Source organism: Calcarisporiella thermophila (assembly GCF_041956535.1).
Source record: "Calcarisporiella thermophila strain CBS 279.70 unplaced genomic scaffold VTP21scaffold_28, whole genome shotgun sequence".
NCBI lineage: Eukaryota > Fungi > Calcarisporiellomycota > Calcarisporiellomycetes > Calcarisporiellales > Calcarisporiellaceae > Calcarisporiella > Calcarisporiella thermophila.
This window is the reverse complement of record NW_027192218.1, coordinates 159,000-171,112: the sequence shown is the minus strand read 5'-3', so window position 1 is coordinate 171,112 and position 12,113 is coordinate 159,000. Positions and strand designations below refer to the sequence as shown.

The following is a 12,113-nucleotide window of genomic DNA, read 5'->3' as shown; positions in this document are numbered from 1 at the left end:
AATATAATATGGTTTGAAATTGGTATCGAAAGTGGAAGCCTGAATTGCTTCCCACGACTATTCCTACTGACTCTCTTCAACCTTCAAATACATGCCCATGTGTGCAATCACCTCGTCTACTCCGAACGGTACATACCCTACTGCGGCAATATACAGATCGGGTCGCACAACGACAATCGCCTGTTGGCCAGAGGACACTCCTATTTTCTCATGTAGTTCTCGTCGGGTTTCTGCTAGCACCGGGATGCCTTCCAAAGCCGGGTTCTCGACATGGGAACAATGGAAAGAGTTTCCAAACGCGATGATCAGAGGTTGAATGGAAGAATTGAATCTGGACGTGATCAGGCGAAGGGAACTGATCCCCTTTGGATTATGCTGGGGTGTGATACCATTATTGGAGACAAAGAGAATGGCAGTGTGCTGGGTTGAGCCGCGTAGCGCATCATAAAGTGTGCAAGTGTCTTTGCCCACAGCAGGTACAGGAAGTTTCAGGAATGCATCTGGCAAATGCGTACCAGGAGTAATGAGATTTGCATCTCCGTTTCGACCAAAGATCCACGAGAGAGTGGAGGAGAGAGCGCGCTTTTGTAGTAGCGGTGACTCAGCATATCTAGCTGTAAGTTGAAAGATTGTATTTCGCATCGTGTCGCGCATATATGAGACCGGCAATAAGGGCATAAGTAATCTAAATGCTGTGGCAATGGGCGAGTTTCCAACGCCAATCACGAAACGAGTCATTGCTCCCGTTATGCGGATTGTTTTCTCAGCAACTGGGCTACGTTCCACCTCGTAGCTATCAAGGACGCGGCTTGGCGAGGACGCCTGGCCGTTCAGAACAAGTGAAAGTTTAAATGCAAGATTGTGTGCATCCTGAACACCCATGTTGAGTCCTTGACCGCCCTATACATTGGATATTAGTTAAAGCATCGGACGGCAAAGCTAAACCACGTATTCATTTACCGCAGGCGAATGACAGTGTGCGGCATCTATAATTACGCATGATTCATATTTTGATTAGACTCTCATCACCCATATGAATATCATTATATAGTACCTCCACAAAGGAACACACGCCCTCGCTTATATTTGTCTACTTTCCGCTCATTCACTTTAAACGTTGTATTCCAGGTTGCCTCTGCAATTCTCAATTTGAGGTCCGGGAGATATTTGTCAAGATCAGCTTGTATATTTTCGACCGTGAAGGTGGGTAGTGGCTGCTTATTATTGCGACGGTTATCCTCATTTAGGCCATGTGTCACGACATCGCTTTTGGTAAAGGATACAGACTGGCTCATAGTGGATACAAGTCGGAAATGACGCGGCCTATCCAAAAGTGGAAAGAAGGCCCGTACACCGTCTGTAAATAATATAATCGAAAGTTAATATACTAATTCTACTGTGCAAGAGCATGACGAGAATTTTCACCTTGAATTGTGGTGAATACGGTGACCTCGTTGTCGGGGAATGGACAGGACTCCTCAAATACCAAATCCGCAAGGAGAAAAATGCCCTCAATCGAAACACCTGATACCGTAATTCAATGGTTAGGTTATTTTGTATTTATATATGATTAATAAGTGATGGAGTAGATACCTGAGAACTTCCAATCCTTGTCTAGTTTACGAACGGTCGAATGCGCCCCGTCGCACCCCACCATGTACTCTGCCTCTATCACTTCTTCCACTACCTCTTCTCCACGTTTTACTCTTACAGTGGCAACTATCTTGTCCTCCAACGACTCGTATCCTATCAGCTCCTTTCCGTATTCGATATCCTTTCCAAAGTTTTTCTTCAGTTCATCAGCTATGATAGCTTCAGTTCGGGCTTGACTCAAGGTGAGGGCTGCCGGAAATGTAGAGTGCGGAAGTCCGCCAAATGTATCGAATCTGAATAGCGTTTTTGTACCAGCATTGAATGTGAAGGCTTTGAGATAGGTGCCTTGCTTAATAATAGGCTCGACGATACCACTTTAAAAAAATTTTGAATTCATTTTCACAAGCAAACACATGTGAGTGTCTAGAATAACGCGTTACCTGTGGTCAAAGGCTTCCAAAGTACGTGGTACAATGCCAAACGCTCTGGACAAAGGCGAGCGTGTTTCAAGTTTTTCGATGATCCTGAAGGACACATTGTATCGTGCAAGTTCGTAGGCAAGATAGAGTCCAACTGGACCTAATGAGAAGGGTCATCCACAGTGAGTGCTCAAGCTAATCGACGAAAAGGGAGAGAGGGAGGGAGAGAGGGAGGAAGAGGGGGAGGATACGTACCACTGCCAATAATAAGGACCTGTGTAGTCATTTGATTGAGGTTATTTCTTATGTTGTAAGCGCTTTATGAATGTGGAGGATAACCTCGCGTTTATATAAAGTCACACAGTCCGATCAAAAATCAGTGGATAATAAGAGTCCGAGAGTTGCAGACAAGTTGCAGATGGAACGGTTAAAATAGATTTGGAATGAAGGAGATTAATTTTACCGTGTCGATGATTCCCTGTTATTTCCGGCTAAAATGAGTAATAGGCCCATGAGCTCATGGGAGAGCTTTTACATCAATAGAAAGTTTATAGTTCGCTTTAGAATAGCTCAGAAGAGTCACCAATAAGGAGTTAGTTGATGGTCTCAGAAAAATAATAAGTTAATTTAATCTGATATGTGTACTGTTCCAGCGCTCTCCGGTACTTTGCACACCCATGATTCCTCCAATTTCCCAAGTTGCTGGCCAAGAATAAATCCTTGCGCACTCTCGATACTCATTGCTGTACGAGTGCCTGGATTAAGTTCCACATTACTTTTTTCCATATTAACAGTCTCTTCTTCGCATTGGTTATGAATTGTGATGGAGAGTGTATTCATACTATCGTTCACATTCTCAGCTGATGGGACAAAATGGAGAGAATGAAGAAAATGCAGAAGGAATTAATAAAATCTTATTTTTACCAAAGGACGTGACATCTTGCTCTGTGTTGCTACAATCGAAACGGAAAAACTAATAAGAAAATATCATTAAATAATTGCTTTGCGTGGGAAATAAACGTATGAATAGCAGCGTAGATGCTAACCTGAACATATTCCCCCTCCTTTAAATCCCTCACTGCATCCACCGCTAAATTGCCTTTTGCTGGATCTCCACTTGTCACCTTATACACTTCTCTGCATTGACCATTGTGGGAGACAATGCCCAAATAATAATTCTCGTTCTTATCGATTGGTTTATCGAAGCTCCTGAGTAAGTCTAGTAGAAGGCGCGAGGGCATTCGGCCATGATCAACTTCCAAAACAATATTACCTCGACAATGGGTTATTTGCATTGGATCACCCATTGAAACAAGACAGGGATGTTGAACTTGAATTACTGTCGGAGACTGAGAAGGAGAAGAGGATGTAGGAGTGAGGGCGAAGCCAATAGTTCCGGTGGAGTGAAGCGAGGAGTTGTATATAAGAGTATGAGGAAGGCCGGTAAGAAAGGGTGTTCGAGCGGATATAACGCCAAACTGTTAAGAGACAAAACTTAAATAAAATCTCGACCAGATTGCTGTGTACGTGGTTGTATATTTACCTTGATCGACTGGGAAAATCGGTGGTCTAATGTATCAAGGAAATGATATGGCTCAGCGGCCGAGAGCATGAATATGTGTGAAGGTTCTCGCCCTAATAAGAATTGGTTCAGTATATTGGGCTAAATGATTAATGGTCAATACAATAGTGATCAGTTTCGCACCTGATTTTTTTAATGCCTCCAACCCTGGCGGAAGAATATATTCGTTTGCTCTTCTTGATGCACTTTTAAATCCCTCCCAGCCAACAGAATCCAATTCGTTCCGCCTCAAGCTTAGTTCGTCTCCTTTACTAAACCATCGTCCTACACTAACCTCTCGCATGGCCCTATCTTCGCCCGAGATCTGAAATCCTGTCACGTCGTGGTTCTTCAATTTTCCAAGAACAATGGCCACATCGCCGCCTCTTATTCCATCAACTATACATCCTAATGTTAGTTTAGCGGGAGGGAGATGCCTTGAAAACGAAGCAGGAAGATCCTGAAGTTCTGAGGGGGAGAAACGAGAAGAAATAAAGGCAAGACATAGGGTTGGACTGGATACAATGTGAGGTGGTTGGTGTTTTAAAGTGGAAGCAAGGGTATCATCGAGAGAAGAGCCTCTCCCAACGGTGACTGACCAAAGAAGTCTGTGCTTCGAAATTACATGGGACGGCAGGTGGCGACGGTGGAAAGTGAAAGCAGGAGTCCTTAGCATTCTTGTCTTAGGATTCAACGCGAATTAGTTGAAGTGTATCATTACAAATATATTGAAAACTGTGTTTGGTATCTCCAATATTGAATGTTTTTGACTGGCTAAATCGGGGGATTTGTGAATTAGTTAATAAAAAAAAATATAAATATATGAATTTTGTCTAGTACATAAGAACTTCATAAATAAACTCGAAGTACAAGGCCGGGAACACCCAAGTAAGAAAAAAAATCTATTATAGCAAATATATATAGCTTATATTATTGTTTTCCACGCAATACCCTGAATCGGTCCAAAACTGCACACCAGTCGACATATACCCCTTTTAGATGTCTTTCTCCAGCCTGAGCGTCGAATGCTCTCCTAGCATGCAATACTCTTCTGTTGGCAAACAGAACGCATTCTCCAGGCTGCAAGGTTAATTCATATTGCAGCTCAGGGCGCGAAATGATATCCGAATATCTTTGAAAGGCGGCATAAAATTCTTTGCCCACACTGGGATCGGACATTGGGCCTTGGAAGGGAGGAGAGTAATTCACATGATCGATGTTACCGCTTCGTTCGACAATAGTGGGACGTTCGTAATGCATGTGGTGGTCTTCATGGAGGTAATGAAAGGTTACAGGAATATCGGTCAGACGACGATAGTCCTCAGGATGTTCCTTGCGAAGAATTTGTGCAGCTTTGAAGCTGTCCACAAAGAAATTTGCACCTCCACTCGTGTTGTTCTTAAGACAATGTAGCATTTGGAGGCCAGGAGGTTCAGCGAAATACCTATAGATATTTTAAATTGTTAAGTCCAAATCCATTAGTCTGAAATGGCACTTGGGAGAACAAATTACATAAGATCCATATGCAACCCCAAATTCAAACTCGTGTATGCGATGTTCTTTGCGCCAGGAACGCTCTTCACATCCCAAAGTCTACCGTAAAAGGTATGTCGTATTTCGCCAATTCGCTCGGCAACCTCTCCCACCTTCTCATTTTCCGTGGGCACATCCTTTAGAAACACCAGGCCATACTCAACTAGATGTTTGAGAGTACGATGTAACGCATCGTCCTTGCTAGCAAATTCTTCATACGGAACCCAGAGCACTTTGTTTTCCATCATATCACCATCCCAGAGGACAGATTTCACATCGTTTGAGCGAAAAGATAGGTGATTAGAGAGAGAAGCGTATCTTTTAAGGAATTGCAGTGGATATGTGCTTATGTGTGGTTGAGACAGGTTCTGCCCTCTGAGAGGCAGAGACCATTCAATTTCTACCTCAGAATCGTTTACTAATCGCATGGATTTTGGACGGATATCGAGGGGGATATCAGAAGAAGAATGAAGTTTTTGATGATTTTCAGGATGCACACAATAGGGGCATTGGCAATTGTCTCGTAACCACAGATAAGTGTATTCGGATGTCTTGGGATTAGAATCTGGCCAGGTTATCGAAAGCGAGCTACTGTCAGAATTGAGGCTAGGTAATGTGTTTTCAGCAGATACTGAATTTCGTAGGACGGGGGAAGCTTCATTTTGGTTTACTCTGGCCGAAGTATTTATCTGTGCTACAAATGTGCTGTTCACGCTCTAGAGCCAAGGTAAGAGAGTTGAATTCAGCGAAAAAAAAATTTCCTAAAGATAGGTACTTTAACCAGAAGAAAGCTATTCACTGGAACTGATCGTTTGATAAACCAGTGAAGATTCTGGTAGGGTCTGTGCCTTAAAATGCTCCGTATCATTGAATAAAAGAAACGCTTCAATACCGAATTCTCTACTGACAAAAAAAATTGGAGAAAGCATGATTAAAAGCATGTGGAAATATATGCTGCTGTGCCACAGAAGTCACATTTTTATTCGCGTAACGCGCAAGTATAGGTTCGAAGCCCATTAACATCTCCCTTGGCGATTCAAGACAAATGAGTACAAGTTATTCCGTCTTGAATCCGACAGCGGAATGGATCCAGCTGCAGGATCGTTTTTATCGGTATCCTTAAAAATCCTCTCCATTGTAACATCACATAATTGAATTTTCTCCACAATTATAGAAAGCAGGAGGTGTATTCAATGCTATGGAAGCAAATAGACTTGTCAAAATTTCTTCTCGCCGGCGCTCCCTTTGGAGGGCCAATAGGTCAGAAGACTATCTCGCTGGAAGTTCCGTATAAATTCTTATTTCTCTCCTATTTTTTTCTATAGCGATGATACGCGATGATAAAAAAGTTCTTCTATTACAAAAACAGCAGCCGGTCAAACCATCTATTTACCTATATACCTCATCAGGCCTACTCTTAGAACAGCTTCAGGTATGGCTTACTTTGAGTTTGTTAATTATAATTCTTACCAATACTTAACTATTATTAGTGGGATCAAGGACGAATTGTAGGAATGGGATGGACGGAGTCTGAACGCTTAATTTGTGTCTTGGAAGATGGAAATATTCGTATCTACAATGTCCACGGCGAATACGTTCAGTTTTCACTTGGCAAGGTAATAGTTAGTTTATATTATGTTCTCAAAATGTAGCTTCAATATCTTTATATGGGTGTTTTCACTAGGAGGCAAAAGAGCATTCTGTTATTGAGTGTCAGTTTTGGCCCTCCGGGCTTGTGGCATTAACGGGCAACTTCCAACTCATTGCGGTCACTAACATTGATGAACCTAGACCCCGCTTGCTTGCAGACCCGGGCTTAAACGAGCCGCCCCATAGCTGGGCAGTTATTCCTCCGCAATATACTCTAAGTCGCCATGTGGAGGTGCTAGTCGCTACAGGTTCAACCATTCTAGTAGTAGATGCGAAGGAGAGCCAGGATCAGGTATTTTATTTGAGCTACAATCCCCATTTCTTTTCTAATAGTTTATTTATTGAATATTCAATAGCTACTCTCCCAAGGCCCTTTCACAAAAATGTCGGTATCGCCAAACGGCAAATTCCTTGCTTTATTTACTGCTGATGGAAAATTATGGGTGGTCTCTACAGACTTTCAAGAAAATTTATCTGAGTTTTCTACCAAATCAAAGCTCCCTCCTCAGCAGCTTGTTTGGTAATGAGACATTATAACTCCCAACTCTGGAGTTTCTCCCTCAAATTTAATTACAAACTGTCACTAATTATAGGTGTGGAACAGATTCGGTAGTCCTTTACTGGGATAAAATAATGCTAATGGTTGGACCGCTTGGGGATTGGATCAAGTAGCAGAATACCAACAATACTATGGTCTATCAATTTATTTATTTAGTTTTCACTCATCTCTAGATTCTCGTGCGAAGATCCTGCCTTTTTATTTCCAGAGATTGATGGCGTGCGGATCATCACAGGTGAAAAATGCGAGTTTCTCCAAAAAGTACCAAGTGAGTATATGTGGTTTTTCCCCCGAGTCAAATTATATAAACGTATATCTTATTTTTCATATTTTATTCCTAGGCGTTACGGAAGATATTTTCAAAATAGGCTCGACATTCCCAGCGGCAATGCTTTTTGATGCGTTAGATCATTTTGAGGTGAGTTTTGTTTTGCGCTTATTGGAGGATCGATCCAATAATGACAACATTAAATTTCCTAGAAACGAAGCCCAAAAGCGGATGAGAACATCCGTATAATTCGTACCGAGCTCTCGGAGGCGGTAGATGCCTGCATTGAGGCCGCTGGTCACGAATTTTCCCATCACTACCAAAAAGCGCTACTTAAAGTATGGATTTATATTTAAATCTCTGTGGATATCGAAGAAGCACTTACATTGAGTTTATTTAAATTATGAAACCAGGCTGCATCTTTTGGGAAGTCATTTCTGGAGTTTTATAATGCGGATAGATTTGTGAATATGTGTCAAACATTACGTGTTCTTAACGCTGTACGATATTATGAAGTTGGCATTCCATTAACCTATGCCCAGTAATATATCACCCTTACTCCCCCATATGAATTAATACTAATTCGATCAATTCATTTCAATCAAGGTATACACGACTAACACCCGAGGTTCTCATTGATCGACTGGTAAATCGACACCACCACTTACTTGCTGTACGAATTTGTGAATACCTTAAAATGAAAACCGATCGAGTTCTAATTCACTGGGCTTGCACAAAGGTGACAAGTATTTGCGTAGGGTATCTTTTTCTTTGTCTTCTAACCATATGTCGCCATTTTGCTATGATTTTTGCAGATAAAAAAGTCCACTGATGACGAGGAAACCATATGTCGAATGATTGTTGATAAACTCGCGCACAAGCCCGGTCTCTCCTATGCTGAAATTGCCAAGGTTGCTTACAAAGTGGGCCAGCCTAAACTTGCTACCCGCTTGCTTGATTACGAGCCGCGCGCTGCCGACCAGGTTCCTCTTCTGGTCTCAATGCAAGAGGACGAGCTTGCACTGATCAAGGCTATTGAGAGTGGAGATACTGACCTAGTCTACCTGGTTCTGTTGCATTTAAAACGCAAACTCCCTCTCGGGGAGTTCTTTAGAATCATCAACAACAAACCGCTTGCCTGCAACTTGTTGGAGGTGTATTGTCGCCAACAAGACAGGGAATTGCTACGTGACTTCTACTACCAAGACGATAGGCGGCTAGACAGCGCATACATGGTATTGGCAGAGGGATATGAACAAATGGTGAGGCGATCTATTAGTAGGCAATTTCGACTCTCAATTATTGACCCATTCTTGTCCTCGGCAGGATATCACGGAGCGCATTAAAAAGTTAAAGCTCGCACAGAAAATGCTCCACGAGGACAAAGAGCACGCCTCGGATGCAAAGGTGAGCCTCATGTTGTTCTCATCTGTAAACCTCATTACTAACTAATCAAACAATCCCGACATTCTTCATTTTTTTTCTTTTCATAGGAGGTGGAGGAGAGCATCCGACTTCTACAAATACAAACCGCTCTCGAAAAGGACCTGCGACTTCCCTTCATCGGACTTTCAGTTTCCGAAACGATGCACAAGTTGGTGGTTTCGAATCAATCCGATCGGGCCGCTAAGCTTCGCTCGGATTTTAAAGTGCCGGAGAAGCGCTTCTACTGGATCAAGCTTAAAGCGCTAGTCGAGATCCGGGACTGGGAAGAGGTCGATAAGCTAGCCAAGGCAAAGAAGAGCCCGATTGGATACGAGCCCTTTGTGGAAGAGTGTAAGCGAGCCGGACAGCCGGCCGAGGCAGCAAAGTACGTAATGCGGTGTGAGGCCAAAGCGAGACCAGGTTTATTCATGAGGCTGGGGATGATGAAGGAGGCAGCCGAGCAGGCATTTGCGAACAAGGATTTGACTGCCTTGCGGTAAATGCATATATATGGCTCGTTAAACATAGTTGTTTGGATATTAACTACGCCACATACCCACATGTTCATAGGGAGGTACGCTCCAAGTGTATGAATCATATCATCGCCCATGAAGTGGATGGGTTGATAGCACAATTAACTTCCAAGTAGCCCCTCGATTTTTTTTCGCCAATTGTCAAAATCAAACTTAACCTCTATCCGAAACTAACCATTTCCACTCTTTACTCATCTCTACCTTTAATGTATCATTTTTTTTTATTTTAATTTTTTTTTTACAATTAACATCCTGATTATAAAGCTTTCTTTAAATATGAGAGGAGAAAAAAAAAGGTAGATTAATATTACTAAAAAGAAGTTGAAAATGAAAAAAGACCAACCATAAGTTGAGTTCGTTAAGAAAGAGAAAGGTGAAAAACAACAAACATTCATTATCCATCTAAATGAACTACAGACGTTACGAAAAAAGTCTCTTCAAATTCAAAGGTCATCTAGAAGAAACGTAAGAAGTCACAAGAAAAGTGTCGTGCATGAGGTAGTGGGTTTTGCGAGTATAACAAAAACAGAGTGGAGGAGGGGGGAGGGGATTAGTTTGAGCTTTCAACACGTTTGTAGAAGCGCCGGTATTTGGCGTCCACCTTCTCGATATAATATGTGCCCGGGAAAAGATCATCGAGCGAACCGGCCGGCTCATAATCTTTGACATTGTGGGTCTCTTCTCTCAGCGCCATGAGCTTGGTGAAGGTCTCGGGCGACATCGGTACACGGGAGTTCAAACGCTGCGCAACAGTGAGATGTTTTGCCATGGCAGCCGTTGATCCCACCACTCGCATAGAGAACATGGTGGCTGCAGCGCCGGAGCCGTACGAGAACAAAGCAATACGCTTGCCGAGGAGGGCCTCGGAGCTGGTCTGCGAAATTAGTGTCGCGAGACAAGCGTACACGGATGCGGTGTACATGTTGCCGATATTGCGCGATGCCAGAAGACTGGGTTCAACCTTTTGAGCGAGGTCGGACTTGGTGTGCGCGATAAATGCCTTTTCGAGGTCGCGATTGGAGTAGGAAGAATCCAGGTCGATATCGCGGAACTGCTGGAGGGCCTCGTACTGAGAATCCGTAGGATTACGGCGGAAATCGTTGTATGCCATGCGACCCACGGTCTTGATGACCAGCTTGGTGTATGGGCAATGGAATACAACATAATCGAGCAGTCTTCTATCGGGATTCTCGACCTTCTCAGCCGCACTCAGTCGCTGCATATACCGGTTGTAGCAATTGTCGAAGCCCCGGAGGTAGCACACGTTTGAAAAATGTCCATCGACCACAGGGTATTCGGAAGTAAGGTCGGGTTTGTAGAAGTCGTAAACATGTTCCATATGAGTTGCTCGGAGGCCTCGTTCGAACACGATGGGAGCATCAGTGCCGATTAGCATGGCGACGCAACCGGCGCCTCCGGTGGGACGAGCGCTTCCAGAAGCGTAAACAGCAATGTCACCAGCAACAACCAGGGCATATCGACCGTCCCAAGACGACGACTCGATCCAGTTGATAGCGTTGGAGAGAGCAGCAGTTCCACCGTAGCAAGCATTAGTAGTATCGATACCCTCCACTTCGGAATTTCCGGATTCAACAAACAGCTGCATGAGGGTGGACTTTACGGACTTGGATTTGTCGATGATGGTCTCGGTGCCGACTTCAAGGCGACCAATGTCTTTGTAGCTGATGTTGTACTTTTCCATTAAAGACTGGACGGCAGTCAAGCAAATGGACTGAATATCTGTGAGATTACAGAAGGTGCGGCGCATTTAATTCCATCCACTTTGGAGAGCGAATATCTAAAAGATACGCGTTCTTTCTCGAAAAGATCGCGGCCAACTTACCCTCACGGTCATCGCAGAAGGCCATCTTGGATTGCCCAAGGCCAATGGTGTATTTGCCCGAGGATACGCCATCAAATTTCTCGAGCTCCTCCTGGTCAATATAGCGCTTTGGGAAATAAATCTCCATGGCAAGGATACCCACATTCTTTGGGTAGCTACCGTTAGGAACAGACACCATCTTGAAGAGTTATATACAGAGAACAGGGGGATAGAGAATTAAGAGAAATGGAGAGATATAAGGGAGGAGGGGGAAAAAGCTATCGAAGAGATGTTCCCGCCTGGCGAGCAACCCAAAATATAAATAAATGATAGGAAGAACAAGATTTTTCTAAATCCTCAACGACTGGCTGAGATTATATGGCACCACTCAGTCGAGAGGCGCGCGTTTTGATAACCGCAGCTTTTCTGATCATGCCTTAATTTCCGTGCAATGAAATCGCTCGAACCTGGATGATTATTTACTCTTCTATCCTCTCTCTCTTCCCGACAAATATTGCGACTCTCTCTTCGCCTGGAACCCTGCGCCGCTCGTCCCTCCTACCCTCCCGGAGGGGCGGAGAAACCGCGGTGCTTCCTATCACCATATGCGCACTGATCCTTAGACCTTGATGTATGCAATTATTTTTGAGTAAAGTGTACTAAACCAATCCTAGTCAATGGAGAGAAAGCAAAATGCTAAGTAACCCCCGTTCAGTTTCTTGTACGCCTTGTCTAAATATGAATAGGAGC

General features: G+C 43.5%; 5 protein-coding genes across 5 annotated transcripts; 1 reads left to right on the top strand and 4 right to left on the bottom strand.

Moving 5' to 3' along the window:
* Positions 1-63: 63 nt before the first annotated feature.
* On the bottom strand, positions 64-2,298 carry VTP21DRAFT_6634 (uncharacterized protein; the record flags this gene model as incomplete). The annotated part of the gene is made up of 7 exons (XM_069397286.1): positions 64-900; positions 961-986; positions 1,055-1,357; positions 1,426-1,524; positions 1,594-1,967; positions 2,034-2,172; positions 2,268-2,298. The coding sequence occupies 7 exons, from the start codon at positions 2,296-2,298 to the stop codon at positions 64-66; spliced, it is 1,809 nt and encodes a 602-aa protein (XP_069246784.1).
* A 341-nt stretch (positions 2,299-2,639) lies between these two features.
* VTP21DRAFT_6633 (uncharacterized protein) lies at positions 2,640-4,249 on the bottom strand (the record flags this gene model as incomplete). Its single annotated transcript, XM_069397285.1, has 5 exons — positions 2,640-2,872; positions 2,937-2,985; positions 3,059-3,490; positions 3,556-3,647; positions 3,718-4,249. 5 exons carry the CDS (start codon positions 4,247-4,249, stop codon positions 2,640-2,642), a joined length of 1,338 nt encoding a protein of 445 aa, XP_069246783.1.
* Positions 4,250-4,503: 254 nt separating this feature from the next.
* On the bottom strand, positions 4,504-5,974 carry VTP21DRAFT_6632 (uncharacterized protein; the record flags this gene model as incomplete). Its single annotated transcript, XM_069397284.1, has 3 exons — positions 4,504-5,017; positions 5,086-5,822; positions 5,882-5,974. The coding sequence occupies 3 exons, from the start codon at positions 5,972-5,974 to the stop codon at positions 4,504-4,506; spliced, it is 1,344 nt and encodes a 447-aa protein (XP_069246782.1).
* A 177-nt stretch (positions 5,975-6,151) lies between these two features.
* Positions 6,152-9,657, top strand: VTP21DRAFT_6631 (uncharacterized protein; the record flags this gene model as incomplete). The annotated part of the gene is made up of 16 exons (XM_069397283.1): positions 6,152-6,219; positions 6,281-6,366; positions 6,432-6,538; positions 6,597-6,722; positions 6,791-7,048; positions 7,113-7,276; positions 7,350-7,424; positions 7,489-7,583; positions 7,657-7,733; positions 7,796-7,921; positions 7,997-8,124; positions 8,190-8,322; positions 8,399-8,845; positions 8,910-8,990; positions 9,077-9,504; positions 9,579-9,657. 16 exons carry the CDS (start codon positions 6,152-6,154, stop codon positions 9,655-9,657), a joined length of 2,478 nt encoding a protein of 825 aa, XP_069246781.1.
* A 434-nt stretch (positions 9,658-10,091) lies between these two features.
* On the bottom strand, positions 10,092-11,562 carry VTP21DRAFT_6630 (uncharacterized protein; the record flags this gene model as incomplete). Its single annotated transcript, XM_069397282.1, has 2 exons — positions 10,092-11,281; positions 11,385-11,562. 2 exons carry the CDS (start codon positions 11,560-11,562, stop codon positions 10,092-10,094), a joined length of 1,368 nt encoding a protein of 455 aa, XP_069246780.1.
* Between the last annotated feature and the right edge of the window lie 551 nt (positions 11,563-12,113).